Raw genomic sequence first — 19258 nt, 5'->3', positions numbered from 1 at the left:
CTACAAGCAGTGTAGAGAGAGATGGAGCTAGCAGAAAGTGACTGTCTCAAGGTATCCTGGCTGAGTGCTGCTGGTGGTGGATATGGTGGCTAGTCTGCAGAGGGAGCTGGACAATGCTAGGGTGAGTACGCAGTGTCAGATTTTATTGAGTGGACCCAGATACTCTATCTATAGACTAGCTCTCTAGCTCCCTTTGTTGTAGTGCACCTATCATCAATGTTTTGCCCCAGAGGAGGCCCGGTCCGACATGCATGCACGAATCACTACAAATGCTAGTACATTTGGCCTGGACATATCACGTGACCCCAATTACCACAATGCACTGAATTTATAGTGATTCGTGCACGCATGTCAGACCTCCTCTGGTGTTGCCCCACTACCTCCCCCCGGGATTAAAGGGGAAATTTAACCTGAAATGTTGGCCCCATACTTGGGGATTTGACCTGGCTTTGCGTAGTAAAGACTGCTTGTATAACCTGTTTTAATGTGTGCAACTGCATGGGGCTTAAAAATCCTCCGTTGACTGGGGGATTTGAACACAGAATCCTTCCCCCATCAGGGGAAATTTGACCTGAGGTAAGGTCAAATCCCCATATAAGCCCGACCCCTCCTGGGGGGAGTGGGGCGACACATTGATAGGTGCATAATGTATGGTCCTCCATTGCCTACTCATACTAATGGAGTGGGTGTGTGATGAGTGGAGTGGGTGGTAGTGTACCTGCGTGCATGATGGTAGTCTATTGCTTAGTCATACTAATGGAGTGGTACCATTGATCATGTACAGTAGTGAGAATCACAAACACTGTCTGCATGTAGCTAATTAGCGATAAATTAAGCTTTTAATATTATTTATTCTATTAGGTACTTCGGTGATAGATTTGCTGAATCAGTGGGCACTCGACTGAGACAACGTGAAGTGTTGCATATTTTCTCTGACGTTGCTAAGGCCGTTGCTAGGCTACACCATCGGACAAAACCCATTATACATCGCGACCTCAAGGTATGTACAATTGAACTATTTATAACAGACATGTTTAGGGAACAACATTTTGGCTGCATGTATACAAAAACTATTTATTTGGGACCTCATAGCCTGCAGTTAACCTTTCTTCAGATGAGGTCATTAAGAGTGGCTTCACTGTGTGTGTGTGTGTGAGGAAGCATTTCACTAGTTACATAATTTATTGTACAAAGCATCCATTTTAGAGTATCAAGTATCATTCAATAGCCCTATCCCATAGTTGTGTATAGTCGTAGTCAGAAATAAATGTGTAATAGATACTTATACTAATGCTGTTATGTGAGCAGCTATCATAATCACTGCATACTCTTGTATCACACAGTGATATCCATTTGTGGCCTGTACTGAAATCGCGGCGTTTAAAAGTTAATCACATAAATAATTATCCCATAAGACGCATTTGTTTTATGCTTGCCGTGTGTGTGTGTGTGTGTGTGTGTGTGTGTGTGTGTGTGTGTGTGTGTGTGTGTGTGTGTGTGTGTGTGGGTGTGTGTGTGTGTATGATACATGTGTTCTCCTACTCCCTTGTAGGCTACCTGTTGACCTCTGACCCTGAGCTGCGTCCCAGTATCTGGCAAGTGTGTGAGGTGGTGTCCAGGATCACAGGAACCACCAACCATGTCACTAATGTCTTTGTGAGTACCTTACTATTAGTATACCCTGTGTATGTATAGTGGTGGGTAGACCAACAGTGGCTGTATTATAGAGGGTGGCCTGCTAACACAGGTCCAAACACATGCTATGGAGACTTTGGGGACCATTAACCTGGCTGTATTATAGAGGGTGGCCTGCTAACACAGGTCCAAACACATGCTACGGAGACTTTGAGGCCCATTAACCTGGCTGTATTATAGAGGGTGGCCTGCTAACACAGGTCCAAACACATGCTATGGAGACTTTGGGGCCCATTAACCTGGCTGTATTATAGAGGGTGGCCTGCTAACACAGGTCCAAACACATGCTATGGAGACTTTGGGGCCCATTAACCTGGCTGTATTATAGAGGGTGGCCTGCTAACACAGGTCCAAACACATGCTATGGAGACTTTGGGGCCCATTAACCTGGCTGTATTATAGAGGGTGGCCTGCTAACACAGGTCCAAACACATGCTACGGAGACTTTGAGGCCCATTAACCTGGCTGTATTATAGAGGGTGGCCTGCTAACACAGGTCCAAACACATGCTATGGAGACTTTAGGGCCCATTAACCTGGCTGTATTATAGAGGGTGGCCTGCTAACACAGGTCCAAGCACATGCTATGGAGACTTTGAGGCCCATTAACCTGGCTGTATTATAGAGGGTGGCCTGCTAACACAGGTCCAAACACATGCTATGGAGACTTTGGGGCCCATTAACCTGGCTGTATTATAGAGGGTGGCCTGCTAACACAGGTCCAAACACATGCTATGGAGACTTTGGGGCCCATTAACCTGGCTGTGTTATAGAGGGTGGCCTGCTAACACAGGTCCAAACACATGCTATGGAGACTTTGGGGCCCATTAACCTGGCTGTATTATAGAGGGTGGTCTGCTAACACAGGTCCAAACACATGCTATGAGGTCCATTAACCTGGCTGTATTATAGAGGGTGGCCTGCTAACACAGGTCCAAACACATGCTACGGAGACTTTGAGGCCCATTAACCTGGCTGTATTATAGAGGGTGGCCTGCTAACACAGGTCCAAACACATGCTATGGAGACTTTGGGGCCCATTAACCTGGCTGTATTATAGAGGGTGGCCTGCTAACACAGGTCCAAGCACATGCTATGGAGACTTTGGGGCCCATTAACCTGGCTGTATTATAGAGGGTGGCCTGCTAACACAGGTCCAAACACATGCTATGGAGGCTTTGGGGCCCATTAACCTGGCTGTATTATAGAGGGTGGCCTGCTAACACAGGTCCAAACACATGCTACGGAGACTTTGGGGCCCATTAACCTTGCTGTATTATAGAGGGTGGCCTGCTAATAATTATAGTGACATTGTAAAAATTGTGTAATAATTATTATTCACCATAATTTATAATTATCTCCACACAGCGTTCCCCTTGTCCGCTAAATCCCGTCCCTTCTCCAAAAAATGCTCGTCCTGTTGCTAAGAAACCAACCAACCAACCAATCGAAACCCTCTGTGACTGTCAACCCCATCACCGCAACGAAGGCTATTGCCACAGCAGTTACCACGACAACCATTTCATCTCAAAATCGACCTTGGAATAGGTCGCGGGTCAAATCGCTATGGCAACAACGAGTATCGAATCTGAAGCCGTCCAATCAGAATGCAGGATTCCATTAGAGCGTAGACAGTGGACTGGATGCTTTTGGTTATGTCCCGTTCACTCCACAAAGAATAGGATCAGAGACCAACCTGACCACAGTGGTGAGTGGGTGTGTGTGGGTGTGGGTGTGAGTGGGCGTTAAATTAATTAAGTGTTTATTTTCTCACTACTTGCCTTAGGCCACACAAATTGCAAATAGCAAGCAGATTGATTGATTGAGGAGATGATTATTATACGTAAATTGAAACACATAATTTCCTCAATAAGCAGATGTTTTAATTTTAGTCAATAATTATTATAAAAAAAAAACAATACAAATATTTTTTTCTAGTGCTGAGGTCACGTGATATTTGACTTGCCAATTTCCAAGTGCGAGGGCCCGAGAGACTTCAAATTGACTTTGCATGGCCTTATAATTATACAGAATATTTATTGTGGTGGCCCCTAGGTTGGGAAGAGGCTGACTCTGGGTCCCTTATTAAACCTGGCTGTATTATAGAGGGTGACCACAATAGACAGACTCCAAACCTCCCACCCCTCACATGTGTTCGCTCCCACCCCTCACATGTGTTCACTCCCATCCCTCACATGTGTTCACTCTATCTCTCACACACACACTCACCAGGGTGTTATACAGGGCGGGGGGGGGGGGGATATCCCTCCTCTAAAATTACTACTAGTTGTATGACTGAGTGTCCATAGCTGGCAATTTTACAATAACAGAGTATTGAAACAGTTGACCTTTTTTTAGCAACATTTCCCCCTTCTACTTCAAAATCCTGTATGACACCCTGCTCACACACACACTCCACACCCACACAACCCCCCCACACACACTCCACACCCACACAACCCCCCCCCACACACACCTCACAGACTGGCAGTCCATTTCCTACGGATGACTTTGGTAGCACTCCATTAATTTTGACGGACGTTCCTCTACCCGCTCTTATAATACTGCTGACAATGCAAGACGAGATTTGTTTGGAGCACCCCCCTTTGGAGAGGGTTCAAAGGTTACGGCGACAATGACAACTGTAGATCAATTTGGAGCAGTTCCTTTTAGCTGAATTTTAATATTTTATTTTTCCGTCTGTTTAGTATATTATTTATAAGTGTTGTTTTGTGTGTAGCAGGATCATGTGTGTAGTAGGATCACATGACTGGACTATTGACTGTGTCCTATAATTATTATAAAATTAATGATGTTCAGTGCTTTTACTTTATATGCAATATCTTTGTTGAAAGAGTAATTAAGTTTTTATGGCCGGAAGCTTAAAGACCCTTGAAATACAAAAAGAGGGTGTGGCACTTAATTTTGCTTTGTTTACTGAGGGGAGAATTTGACAGAGTTTGAACAAAGCTTCAATGGCTGAACAAGATTCAGAGTGAGTGAACATGTAGACTACAATCACTACTCATGGTAGCACCTTGTGATTGCATGGAGGGAGGCTCATTCCATTAGTAGAGTCAGAGCAGACTATGATCAGAGGTGGAACACTGTACAGCAAAGTGACAGCTGGATATGTGCATGGTGTCACTTGTATAAACTATATACACATATCAAGTAATTCTGACCCCCCAACCATCTATTTTGTACAGTGCTCAAAAGAAGCTAGCCAGGGACTTATACAAGGCTGTAGACAATCATGACGTCCCCAAAGTTAGGTCCCTGTTGGGACAGGGGGCAGACCCCAACCACAAGCTCTACTGGAGTGACGAGTGGCCGGGTAAGCTGCCTCCATTACACAGGGCTTGCTGGAGGGGCTACCTTGAGATTGTGAAGACACTTGTTACTCATGGAGCTCGTACTGATGAAGCTGGTGGGTGGCTTAACTTGATTCCACTTTACTGGGCATGCTGGAAAGGTCATAAAGAGGTGGTCAAGTACTTTTTCCGCGAGCTTGGATTTAGCACTGGTAAGTAGTTGTTATTTTGTTTGTGTATTGATATTAAATAAATTATAATATTAATTATAACCGTACTTTTCACTATTTTTTTACATTTGCGATGTACCTAGTATTACTTACGCCTTTACGTATGATAATACATGAAATATTCATGGCTTAGTTGAAGTTCCTGGATATGTTTTTTCTGGTCGCCACAATAATATCTGTGTTAGTGCTCTGTTCCACAACAGATGTGAGGGATAAGGATAACAAGACTCCTCTTCACTGGGCTTGTGTGGGAGGAAGTATAGACGTGGTACAGTATCTGGTGGAGGAGAGGAAGATGGATGTTGGTGAGATCATAGATAAAAGAGAGAGGGATTGGAAACGGACGTCAAAAACGTCTACTTATGTGCAGAGGGTGTGGCTTAATTCAGAAACTATCCGTCGGGAAAACAATTTTTTATGGCTGTTAACCTATACATAGCTAGAACTGTCTAACTAAGTAGCTAGTGTACTGTACGTGTCTCATAAAAATTATGTTCTCAAGTATTGTATGGAACTGCAAGTTAAGCTTTTATAGTGATAGTAAGACAATCATTAAATTTGCCCACGAATATAAAGAAAATATTTTACCCCACGAAAATTGCCTGCTATACGGTGTGTGTTCACTACTTCATGAACCATACCGTATCCATGGTATCAAGGGTGTATGAAGAGAAGAGGGCATGCAACTCACTATTAGTCCAACGTGCGAGCAAAAACTGTATTCGATCTATTTATAGCTATCTGCACATGTACTTTACACAATATCATTAGATATTACTGTACTTTCCCACCGCCCATTTACAGTTTTTACTCGCAAGCTGTTGCATGCCCTCTTCTCTTTATCTGCCCTTGATGGTACTTAGTATCGTTTGTTTTGTATTTGCATCTAGTGCGGGGGTGAACCTTTTCCCCCCATAGAATAATGACATCATCACCATCAGATATAATTATGATGTCATCATCATTAGTAGTACAACATCAGACGCTTACGCGTGTCCTAACCTTTCCCCAAACACCCTGATAACTATTGCATTTGACTGTGTGTAATGTACAGATGTGAGGGAAAATGTTCACGAATTTGCTTTTTTTTCACATTCCAAAGCTTTGATACAATGCCCCTCGCTGGTAGGCATCATACATGTATATAATTATACTGTCTTGCCAGAAACTACCTGTCGTAGTGCTTAATTTGAAATGACAAAACCGATTGTTGTGAAGTATAGCTAGAGGTGTACAAATTTCGTATAGTATCTAAAATAATTATAGCTATGCTAGAACTGTGTCTCATAGTTATGGTCTCTAGTATTGTACTGACAGTGAGACAATCGCCTGTTTCTTTGGACCTTTTTTCCCATATTTTTTCAACATTGAAATAGATTTGATCCAAATTGGCGGGCAACACAGATGGTGTTCGAGTTTTGATTTCCATTGCCAATCCCTGTACTCTTATGTTGAGCTAGATCATTTCAGTCAGATTTTTGATAGTCTCTAGCTCTGTATTTTGTTCCCATAGCCTCTCCTACTGTTTGTCTTTCCAGTTGATTAGACACAGTTCTGTTCATGTAATTATTGTGTGTAACGTATACAGATGTGAATGATGAGGGACAGTCACCACTGGACATAGCTCTGGGAGGTCTGTATGAATATGGTGAAGGTGGTTGTGTGGATGTTGCCCTCTATCTGACGAGCCGTGGCTGTGGTGGTGATAAGGACAAAGCCAAGTTACTCTGTACAGCATGTGGCTATGGCAACCTGGGTGTGGTGAAGGAACTGGTTGAGCTACACAAAGTTGACCCCAAGAGTGAGTAAATGATTTAATGTGCCCTCTTTGAGTACCGTATAGCCGGTAATTTTGTGGGGTAAAAATTCATGTAGGTCAGCTTGTCCACGAATATAAAGAAAATATTTTACCCCACGAAAATTACCCGCTATACGGTGTGTGTTCACTACTTCATGGTGTAACACAACCATACCGTATCCATGGTATCAAGGGCGTATGAAGAGAAGAGGGCATGCAACTCACTATTAGTCCAACGTGCGAGCAAAAACTGCATTCAATCTATTTATTATCTGCACATGTACTTTACACAAATCTCTATTTTTAGATATCACTTCATTAATTTCCACCGCCCACTTACAGTTTTTGCTCGCAAGCTGTTGCATGCCCTCTTCTCTTCATACGCCCTTGATGGTACTTGGTATCGTTTGCTTTGCCAGTTGATTAGACACAGTCCTATTCAGTGTATGTAGCTAACCAAGAGTTTACATGCTGGGCTGCATTGAGGGGGGGGGGGGCGAGGGGGTAATTCGCACCCCCCCTAGGAGATGGCAGATTCATTTGTACTGCTATTATAATAATTCTGATGACTTTGCCCCTCCTACATTTTTAAATTGCCCAAAACGACCCCCCTGATCTAAAATCCTGGATGCAGCCCTGGTTTAGAGGCAGGGAGGGTGAATTAACCTTCCCCCCATAGAATAATGACATCATCACCATCAGATATAATTATGACATCATCATCATTATTAATACAACATCAGACGCTTACGCGTGCCCAAACGTTTTCTCAAATACCCTGATAACTATTGTGTTTGACTGTGTGTATGTACAGATGTGAGGGATGGTAAGGGAAAGTCACCACTGGACAAAGCTCTGGAGGATCTGTATGAATGTGGTGATGGTTGTGTGGATGTTGCCCACTACCTGATGAGCCGTGGCTGTGCATGTGGTGATGAGGACAAAGCCGAGTTACTGCGTGCAGCATGTTACCATGGCAACATGGGTGTAGTGAAGGAACTAGTCGAGCAACACAAAGTTGACCCCAGTGAGTGTGATAATCTATTGTGCTTTTAATGGCCTATTTTAGTATGTGTTCACTACTTGCTAACTCAACGGGTGCTAAAGCTTTATGGTAATGAAGCTACAAGCTACAGTACTAGCAGACTATTACAGTTACAATTTATATGTACAAAATGAAATGACATGCGGAACAGAATGGTAAATATAATCGACTATGAGTGTTTAAAATGGATATCGAAAGTTCAAAGTCCATAATTATTAATGGCAAGCTACAGAGCGTAACACAACCAGCATGTAGTGTCCCTGCATGGTACTTAATTTTGTTGATTAGACCGTGTATAATTATAACTATTAGTGTTTTGATTGTGTGTCTAATAGTGTATGGTGTATTATGTGCAGATGTGAGGGATTATGGCACCAACTGGACCCCTCTCCGCTTTGCATGCTGCAATGGACACAAAGATGTGGTGCAGTATTTGGTGGAGAAGGCCAACTGTGATATCAGTGAGTACAACACAACCACCATGCAGTGTTATACCTTTGTTTCTACACCCACTCTTGTTTAGGTGTAACTGACGATGATGGTGAGACTCCTCTTGACTTTGCTACACAGGCAGGTCACACTGAAATTGCGGACTACCTCAAGTCTCTACCACAACAATGTAAGCTCACTAGGATCATGAGTACACAGTGTGGTCCAATACAGCTACTCTCTCTATACAGCTGCTGTGACTGGAGACACTGACTCCAGGAGTGACGAGAATGGACCACCACCGACAAAGAAACGAAAAAGTAATTTATCCCATGTGCACGTACATCTTAATTCATCTCTACCATTTATACGCCCCCTCCCACACACACACACACACACCCACACAGGTGGCCAGCCAGTGACTCTGAGAGTGTGTCCTAACTGTGAGGAGAGCTGTCACATTCGCTGCAAGAAATGTCCCGAATGTGAGCACGAGTTTCCTCCTTCCACTAAGAGCAGGGCCAAACCTGACCAGGATATTGTGAAAAACCCTTCAAACCTACTGCAGATACTTCAGAAAAAGGTCACTACACAGTACACACTTTATACTGTATTAGTACCAGTAACAGTAATATTGTATTGTACAGCCGAATAGCCGCGGTTATGATTTCATACATAGTACCGTACCGCCCACCGCGGAACCAAAATCTAATTAATTTTAAATTACTTTCATTATCAGCTCCTAGCAAAGAAAGATGCGTAGCTAAGAAGCAGTAGCAGTTATCTGCAGGCAACTTTGTTGCAAACTAGTCTAGAATAGTTATTCTGCCAGGATCTCTGAGTTTTGAACGGAGCAGGTAACCAGCCAAGGCCCCAGCGAAGGATCATTTCACAGGTAAGCTCTGTGTGTATATAGAGATCATCATTTCCTAGTCTAGCCTTTAGAAGCCTTTTGAGCTGATTTACTATGCTTGTCCACCTACCTAGATAGCCTCTGAGTATATGAAATATACTGAAAGAATAGTTCAGTTAGTTTAGAGCCTGTTTTTTTAGTGTAGTCTACAAGGTTTGATATTCAAATTATTTTCTCTTTTTCAGCATTCGCTTCTAGCAAAGAAAGATGTATAACTTGGAAACAGTGACAATTTTCTTTATTCAACTTCGTAGCAAAGTAGTCTACAGTAGTTACTGTGTCAGGATCTCCTTGTTTCTTACGGAAAAGTCAACCAGCCAAGGCCAGAGCGAGGGATCTCTTCAGAGGTAAGCTTTGTGTGCGTATTATAGCAAGAATTATGTAGCTAGTATAAGCCTTTATAAGCCTCTGAGCTGATTTAATATGCTTCTGCACTTGCCTAGATAGCTTATGAGTGTGTAAAGTATACTTGTGTAGAAGCTGAGTTAGTTTAGAGCCTGTTTTTAGAGTATAGTGTACAGTGTTTGATATTCATTCTTTTCAGTGTGGCAAAGAAAGATGCACCCCTTAGTAACAGTAACAGTTCTCTTTAAGCTACCTTGTAGCTAGTTACTCTGTCAGGACCTCCAATCTGAACAGTCAACCAGCTACGCGCCAAGGACAGAGCGAGATTTTACTTCAGAGGTAAGCTTTGTGCGTATGATTATAGCGATGCTGTTTTTAGCTTGTACATAGCGTTCTTAGCTGATAATACGCTTACCTACGTAGCTTGTAAAGTGTACTGGCTCCAACAGTGTGTTGAAGCCGAGTTTAAAATACAGAAGCCTATATGTACGCTCAGCAGTGTTGCAATGTAAAGGGGTCATCATTGATTTGCTTAGCTATCTGTTGGTCTCATCCACAATGTATTCTGTTATCAGCTGTGATGAATGCTGGAATTTTGTCTTGAATCGGAGATCTGAAAGTTTGGGCCAACAGATTGGTTGAGATGGTGGGAGTCCATAGTCTGGCCAGGAGTGGAACTGCTTACAGTAAGTGGTGTGCGTGTGTGTGTGTGTGTGTGTGCGTGCGTGCGTGCGCGCACTTGTGTGTATATTTATGTGTGTGCGTGTGTGTGTGTATGTATGTGTGCCCTCGCGGGTGTATGTGTGTGTGTATCTGTGTCTGTGTTTGTATGTGTGCCCGCGCGGGTGTATGTGTGTGTATGTGTATCTGTGCACACGCGTGCGCTTGTGTGTATCTGTGTGTGTGTGTGTGCCTGTGGCCCGACACAGGAAGAGCACGACAGGAGATTGTCAGAGGTACTCTGTAAATTGCAAGAAGCAGGCCTCACCATGTGTAAAATGGTACTTTATACCATGCTAAATATTATCAGTGCTCTGCCAAAAGTTATGCCTAGGCTTGTGTGAAGTTCCTGCTTGCTTCCAATTGGGGTTGGCTTGTGTAAAGTTCCTGCTTGCTTCCAATTGGGGTTGGCTTGTGTGAAGTTCCTGCTTGCTTCCAAGGTTACAATTCAATTAGGCTCACTACTCAATTAGGCTCACTGTACAGAGGTTGATTGCATAATAATGTTCTGACCTTTTCAGGGGAAAGAAAGAAAAGGCTTGTTGGGCTTATGAGTGTACTGTTTATGAGTGAGTGTACTGTTTACTTGTGTAAGGACATTTTCTTCCCAACATAATAGGCTTGTTGGTTGTGTTATGCTCCCCAGCTAGGATTAGGTCACAATTTGTCATTAGTTGGCTTGTGTGTTTGCCTGTGATATGCATTGTAATTCTGTGCCCAAAGTTAAATCTTTTTATGAACTCCCAGTTTGTTGTAGGATCACAATTACTTTATATGTGCCTATGAGTGCCATTGCATGTAAGTTTGCTTGTGGGAGCCTATACATAATTATGTCTAAGGTTGCATGATTCATAATTATTTGTCACCCTTGTATGAGATGTACTGTACTTTGTGTATGGCTGTTCTCAATATACTTTTTTGGGTTTGTTGGCTTGTGAGTTAGTGCTGTGTTACATGTATCTACCCAAGTCTGCTGTCTGTTATAGCAATTCAATTATAATTATGTGGCTGAATGTTATTATTCAATTTAGTGTGTGTATTGATTGCATGATAATCTTTTGATCTTTTAGGCACCACCCCAAACAAAGGTACATTTAAAATTCAATTTCTTTATGGCTGGCTTGTTGGCTGGTGTTTGTCTCTGAGGAGGTTATGTTCTAGTCTCGCGAGCAGACTTGTCCTAGAGGGAAAGTCTGGTAACTATTGCAGCAATTCCATGGCACTGAGGAATGTAGTCACGTGCAAGATATTTGTTAATTAACCAAATTCGTATGTAGACAAATATTTTCATTCGCAGCTAGCTAGCTCTTGCTTGGTCTGAGCTCCTTGTAACCGAGTTCCTTCGCAGCCAGGTATATGGTTCAACACTAAAATTAGCCTTTGCTAGAGTCAATAATCCTTCTTTTCACGTTCATTTTATGCTATAATAGGAAAATATACGGGGTGTTACCGCCCACTATGACATGGACAAATCTGATTGGCACTGCCAACATTCTGGCAGGGGTCCACGGAATTGCTGCAATAGTTACCAGACGTTCCCTCCCTCCCACGTCTGCTCGCGAGACTAGTTATGTTCTACTGTGTGTAAGAACAATTGATTCTAGAGGTGGTCTGCTTGGTTGGTAATACTCCTTCTTCCTCATGCAGGTCTATGGAACTATCGTCTGCTATCTGCCATGGAACCACCACCATCTTATGGGTCTGAGAAGCTCTACTCACTGTGACTACTATCCAGGATACCTAGGAGTACCTCATCCCCTGTGTACAGAGGCCTCTTAGTCATTGTTGTACCATAGAATTAATTGTAATTGTATTTATTATAATGTATGTTCACTTTTGAGATTGATATTGAAATACAAATTTCACATGAAAATTTCAGCAAATTTTTGATTGCTAACCTATGGTGATCGGACTCAGTACGGCTTCTGTTGACCTTCGAGAGAAGCTTTGCAAAGCTGTGGAGCTCTGGAAGGTTGTAGCTCACCACAAATTAAGAGTAGAGTAATGTGCAGTTGACGCTTCAAAGCGTCAACCGCGGCTATTCGGTTAAGGTGGTAGTTTATCTATTTAGTATTTAGATAGAAAAGAGAAAAGGTAACACTTAGCGCCTCGAAACCTATCCGTGTTTCACTCTGGGAATCATTATAACATGGGGAAAAAATTGCCATTAAGACACAAAAAAGAGACAAATTGTCTTAATTACTGTCAGTGTGAGATTTCACTTCTGTTTGATACTTGAGGCTATAATGATTATGACACATGCTACCACTATAAGCAGTAGGTACAGTTTTTCACTTTATGATGTTTCTGTCCTTATAGCTAGAACAACCTAGGGTACGTATACAGTCTTTGCATGCTCCAACTACTACATATATAGCAATCCCCCAAAAAAGTTTCCAAATTGAAGTTGTGGGGGCTTGGAAAGGTCTGAATTTTCCAAAACAGCCATTATTATAGAAGTAGTTTTCCCTGGGGTAGGGAGCGAACACACCCACACACACACACACACACACACACACAGGTTGACCAACTGTCTCTGTTAGGATTTGACATTGTCGTACTAGTGCACAGAGATTCAAGCAAATCACATGACTCCTCTACCACGTCACATGGCACGCCCAGTCGCTCACGCCACACCTACAGGAAGTTTGTCACCTCCGGACTGGCCGAGAGCTTTGTTGAATCTCCTCTGGTGTACGGCAGTTGGAAAGATTTCTGTAGTTCTGACAAGACCTCAACTGGACACGCTCAGAAATCCAAGAACAAAACTAACCCACGAAAGAAAAAAGGAGTACAAACGAATACTAATACTACCACTCAGGAGGGGGACAGATCACATGATACGAGTGGAGTGTCACATGATCAAAGCAATGTATCTCAAGACAGCAATGGTCCCAATACTCAATCACAAACAGCACAAAGCTCTACTGCTCCACTCTCTATTAGTGACTTGACACCACTCTTGACACCACTCTGGAATACAATATCTTCTCTTCGCCAACAAGTGGAATCCATGCAGTCAGCCCCGCCCACTCACGGATCACAAGCGTACCCTCAACACATGTACCCCTCAGCTACTGGTTTAATGAGCACAGGGCAATCAACCTTTGTACCCGGGGGTGGTTCATTCAATACACCACTCCCCAACCATTTCACTGGACCTTCTTCACACAACTCAATGCTGGGACAGTCATCACGATTTAATTTGAATCCCGTGTCCTTCCCAATGTTTCCATTTTCACCTGCTCCAGCAAATTATCGTTTCCCTTCACCTATTATACCGTTAGAGTCATCTAGGCAACCAATGAACTCTGACCCAAACACTGACTCAATAGATACACAGCAATAGAATAATTAATTTGTTTTTGTTTACCTTCAGTTGGAATTAATGCATACAGTGCAACAACCAAAGAGAGTAGATTTTTTTTTTTGGTACACATTTTTTACATTTTGTGGCATATCTTCTAAAGTAAAAGTGATATGATCCATTTGAGTGCAGGTACTGAAAGTTTAACTATTGGCGCTTCCATTGGACCACCACCTGTTACATCACATGACATCATCAGTATAAAATGGCTGTCTGAAGATGTGTACTTCCGAAAATATGTTAGGAATAGAAGTAGCTTATTTGTTTGAGTTAAGATCTGAAATTTGTTGTGCATGTACCTGAGTATATTGCTCATCTTTTGAGCTTCAACAGAAGTCTGGGCTACTAGTAAGTTCTGAGAAATACTGCATTTTGTTGTTTTTTGGTGGCAAATATGTTAGGAATACAACTTTCGATTTTATATTAGTTAAGGTCTGATTTTTGAGCAGCATGTACTACAATAGTGTACTTTTCATCTGTACTAACTTACAGGAGTTAGGCTAGCCTCTTCTTTGCTAGAGCGGCCCATCTTGTCAAAAACAGTGCTTTTTATGACTTTTGGGGCGATTTGGCTACGTAGAAAGCTCAATTACCACGCCCCTGTGACACAGAATGACTAACACCAACTGTGTATTTGCAGGTAGACATCACATGACCTTTGGATGTAGCAAATAACAACAAGATGATTTGTGATGTCACAAATCAATGAATATCATTGCATACGTCAGCAAAAGTAGCAAAACGGAGCAAAATCACCATTTTTGACAAGAAGGGCCGCTCTAGCAAAGATGAGACTTGTCTAGCTCCTGTAAGTTAGTACAGATGAATTCTATGCTATTGTAGTACATGCTCCTCAAAAATCAGACCTTAACTAGCATAAAATCGAAAGTTGTATTCCTAACATATTTGCCACCAAAAAACAACAAAATTCAGTATTTCTCAGAACTTACTAGTAGCCCAGACTTCTGTTGAAGCTCAAAAGATGAGCAATATAGTCAGGTACATACACAATAAATTTCAGATCTTAACTCAAACAAGTAAGCTACTTCTATTCCTAACATATTTTCGGAGGTACACATCTTCAGACAGCCATTTCATAGTGATGATGTCATATGATGTAACAGGTGGTGGTCCAATGGAAGCGCCAATAATTGAACTTTCAGTACCTGCACTCAAATAGATCATATCACTTTTACTTCAGAAGATATGCCACAAAATGTGAAAAAAAATAATATAAAAAAAAATCTACTCTCTTTGGTTGTTGCACTACAGAAAGGTCTAGATCTACCAGCCATTTAGACTCGCAAGCCACTCCCTTTTCTCTGATTGGACGGGGGCGGGAGAAAAGGGACTGGTGACTCTGGGCTACAGCTTGTGTAAATCAGGAATGCTATTAAATATTAATGTCACGTGCAAATTATCCAATTTATTCTGATGCGTCAAAAGTTAAAGACACACAGAAGACAAGTATACAGATCTATCTAGCCAGCCTTTTGATTTTATAGATCCTTGTACCAGTGTCTGTTGTGCCACAACTTGTGGATTAGCATGGAACAGCTGATGAACATAGAAATCTTGGCAGTCCTTCTTTGAACCGAGGAGTGGCAGCGATTTAAGACAGCTTGTACAAGTCTGACTACTCTCAATTCAACTGCTGCCGTCTGCCATTATCTGTCTTGTATTGTACAGGTTATTAAAAGCTTTAGGCAACCAATGACTTTCGGCTGCCAGTTCTCATCACGTAAAACTAAAACAAGCTAATCTCTGCTGGTGTCTTAGATGACTATATCCTAGCTGAATGCCTGATGATGTTATTACTCCATCATCTTCTCTTTTCTAGCACTAGCATCCATTCTTAAACTGTAGCTAAGAAGCCCGCGATCACTTTTGCAGGCTACGCAATTCTACTTAACCTCACGCAATTTTTGGATCACGTGGAAAAATCAATGAATAATCTCTACCCAAATTCTGGTAGAGACACAAAATGTGTCCCAGAGTCACCAGTCCCTTTTCTCCCGCCCCCGTCCAATCAGAGAAAAGGGAGTGGCTTGCGAGTCTACCAGCCATTGTATTCTGCATGCACCTAGTATCAATCATCTCTATAAAAGAATGTCTTATTTATTTTCCTCGTACAGTTATCGGTGGTCAGATATCCAGCGCTGAACAGAATATTGACCAGCGACTACTCACACTCAGTCTAGAACCAGACATTGAGCTCAGGGGAAAGGTGATTTAATGAAATAATTATACGAGACATTACTATTTCAGAAGCTATCTTTGATTGGCAATAACTTGAGTTGAGATTGTCCTATACAATTCTAAAGAATGCATTTTGTAGCTCTTTGAAAGGCCTATCAAATGGTGTGTTTAGATTAGCGATTGCTTTAATTTATAATGTGAGGTAATAATTATTGTGGTGGTGTAGTTGTCAGGCGTGTGATATAATTATAGTCCTCTCCAATAGCTACAGAATGCACTATTACAAGCTTTTGATTTAATATCTCCCATTGTTGAGCATGTTATAAACATGCTCCCCCACACACAGTTTCAACACACACGTGTAGAGAAGCTGTGTCAGAATAATGTCTTCACAAGGGAACAGAAGTTTCCCACGGATGAGGACCGCCTCACTGACTTCCATTCCCATTTCTTGTTTGATGACGAGAAAAAATCATCTTCTGTTTGTGCCTAAAGTGAGTGTGTGTGTGGAGGGAGTGCTTTAGTAGCTATCTTAATTATTGTGATGGTCCATAACTTGAGTTAGGAATATCTAAAATTATGGTTGAATAGTATTATATAGACTATTTTAGTAGTTGAACATTATATCTAAACAGCCGTAACTCGAGTATCAATATCAACATTTTTATTAGTCGGGGCCATAATTTGTCATTTTTCTCCCTTGGACCCATGGGCTATTATTATCCATGGTATGGGAAAATTGGCATATACTTTTATCTGAACTTTGATGGCACCATATTTTGAAAGGTCTCTTTCTAAGCTTTCAAAATCGTTGAAATTAGATCCATAATTATATGCTGCATACCGTATAGCAGGTAATTTTTGTTGGTGCAAAATTTTCGTACAGACTATATACCCATTCGTATTTTATATTCGTACACTCAGCTCAAGATAGTGACGTTGAATGTATTGCAATTTCAATTTTCGTATAATGCTTTTCAATACGAAAGATACGAAAATTCCTACCGTACGAAAATAACCCACTATATACGGTACTTTAACAAGATCGTATCACTGTTCATAATTATTGTACAGATATCAGCTAACAGATGAGGAGGGGGTTTCACCAAGAGCTAAGCTGCAAACTCAGAACATTTATAACAAAGTTGGCCACCATTCCCAAACTCCCTCCCTCTGTGAAGGATCTGAGATATTATGACCAGCTGCTCCACAATACTCTGTAGGCGTACGCCGCACTGGACAAGAAGTACGAGTTGGGATAACGCCCCCTCACATGCAATGACTAATTCACCTTTAACTAGCGAATCCATAATTATGCATTTTGCTCATAAAAGTCATTGACTCTTTCTTTGTTGCTATAATAAACATTATTTATCATAATTATTATTCATCTGTGTGATTAATGATCTTTACCAAACAAACACATTTGAGGGCAGGTAGCCTCGACTCCAGCCCCTCGAGGCTAAGGGGAGGGCTGCTGAATTTGCTTGCATAATTATAGTCTGCTATGCATAGCTTTGCATGTCTATAATCACCAGAAAGACAAACCTTAAGTTTTACTGTCGGTGTAAGAATTCTGCTGCTTATAATAATTAATAGCTTGCACTTCCTTAACAATACTTGAACCATCTACCTAGTTAGACCATTGTAGCAATAGGACTTCACAACAATAAAAAAATACATTTACGAGTGATGGCAAGGCATTGTATCAAAAGGGCCGGGAAGGGATTAATTGCTTTATTAGGTATAACAGCTATATACTTGTTTTCCTACATTTGCGTGAGCTGGCAATACACATAGTTTCTAGATGTCCAACTAAAAGTAAAAAAGGAGTTCAGCTGGCGTCCTGACCTTTAATTGGCGTCCTGACCTTTAACTGGTGTCTCAGCTATGAGTTCCTAGCCAGTACGCGGTATCAAATTGCGTGAGCTGTAGTCCCAGCCAGTATACGCGGTAACTGCATGGAGTCCCATGAGCTAAGTGCAGGCTGGAGTCCCAAGTCTACTACAGTATTATTACTGAGAACTTTGGAAACGAAAGATATAGGCATTGCCGGAAAGCAAATTACTTTCCGTAAACCTCAAGAAATAGGTATTAAATAAACACTAGATCTCTCGCTCCCTCTCTTTATCTGTGATGATTAAACTAATTAAGTAAAAAAATAGGTAAACAAAAAATAGCTGGAGTCTTGACCTTCTGCGCAAGCTAGAGTCCTAGCCAGTAACTGGAGTCCCAGTTAAGTCGGAGTCCCGACCAGTGCACCAATACAGCCGACAACTTTAGAAACAAAAGTTATTATAATATAGATGTGTGCATGCCGGAGTCCTGACCATCTACCTCTCGCTCCAAAGCCCCAGTAACAGCACAAATGTAAATGTGGCCGACTGCAACAGAAGTAAGGATCTAACATGCTTGTGTGTTAAGTAGTTTTTGTGTGGGAAGGATACAGTCTATATTAAACAGATGTCCGAGCAAATGGTATACGGGGGGAGGATTGGAAGAATGAGGAGGTATAAGCAATCTTAATTAATAGCATGCACTGTAGATCTATGTTTGTTGGTCCAAATAGTAATCTCCCTTCCTCCCGCGTACTGTCATGCTTACACTAGTAACCTCCCTTCCTCCCGCGTGCTGTCATGCTTACACTAGTAACCTCCCTTCCTCCCGCGTGCTGTCATGCTTACACTAGTAACCTCCCTTCCTCCCTCGTACTGTCATGCTTACACTAGTAACCTCCCTTCCTCCCGCGTGCTGTCATGCTTACACTAGTAACCTCCCTTCCTCCCTCGTACTGTCATGCTTACACTAGTAACCTCCCTTCCTCCCGCGTACTGTCATGCTTACACTAGTAACCTCCCTTCCTCCCGCGTACTGTCATGCTTACACTAGTAACCTCCCTTCCTCCCGCGTATAATATTATACTGTCATGTTTACACTAGTAACCTCCCTTCCTCCTACAGAATATAATTATTATTGTCCCTGTTTATTATGAACCAAGCATCCAAGTTTGTGTGCAGTTGGCCGGCCATGCTATAGCTCCATAGTAACTACATTTGGGTCGTGTACGTTGTTAGGCAGTAAGACTATTATACTGCATATGCTCGACGAGGGCGTGGTGTGCAAGTACTCGTTGCAATAATATAATTATAGGGAACATTATTTCTATTTGTGTGAAGAGTAGAATAAACTATTATTTTGTATTAT

At 41.9% G+C, this 19258-nt stretch overlaps 1 protein-coding gene across 7 annotated transcripts; it reads left to right on the top strand.

Annotated features, from left to right (window-relative positions):
* Positions 1–3052: 3052 nt before the first annotated feature.
* On the top strand, positions 3053–13981 carry LOC135330856 (inversin-like). 7 transcript variants are annotated; one of them, XR_010392885.1, is made up of 15 exons: positions 3053–3402; positions 4178–4689; positions 4904–5220; positions 5424–5543; positions 6827–7039; positions 7851–8063; positions 8438–8542; positions 8605–8700; positions 8762–8830; positions 8918–9405; positions 9609–9770; positions 9968–10107; positions 10344–10454; positions 11010–11057; positions 12136–12375. XR_010392885.1 is itself a non-coding variant. In XM_064525801.1 (10 exons), exons 1-10 carry the CDS (start codon positions 4670–4672, stop codon positions 13835–13837), a joined length of 2157 nt encoding a protein of 718 aa, XP_064381871.1. In that variant the 5' UTR covers positions 4533–4669; the 3' UTR covers positions 13838–13981. The 7 variants fall into 7 exon arrangements, 4 of the variants coding, with proteins under 4 accessions (XP_064381871.1, XP_064381879.1, XP_064381886.1 ...); XR_010392884.1 differs by lacking the exon at positions 11010–11057; XM_064525801.1 differs by lacking the exons at positions 3053–3402; positions 9609–9770; positions 9968–10107; ... (1 more) ...; positions 11010–11057; positions 12136–12375 and adding an exon at positions 13010–13981 and having other exon boundaries at positions 4533–4689; positions 8918–9093.
* The last annotated feature ends 5277 nt before the right edge of the window (positions 13982–19258 follow it).

Source organism: Halichondria panicea, chromosome 1, assembly GCF_963675165.1.
Source record: "Halichondria panicea chromosome 1, odHalPani1.1, whole genome shotgun sequence".
In the NCBI taxonomy this organism is placed as follows: domain Eukaryota; kingdom Metazoa; phylum Porifera; class Demospongiae; order Suberitida; family Halichondriidae; genus Halichondria; species Halichondria panicea.
This window is presented reverse-complemented; position numbering and strand designations above follow the sequence as displayed.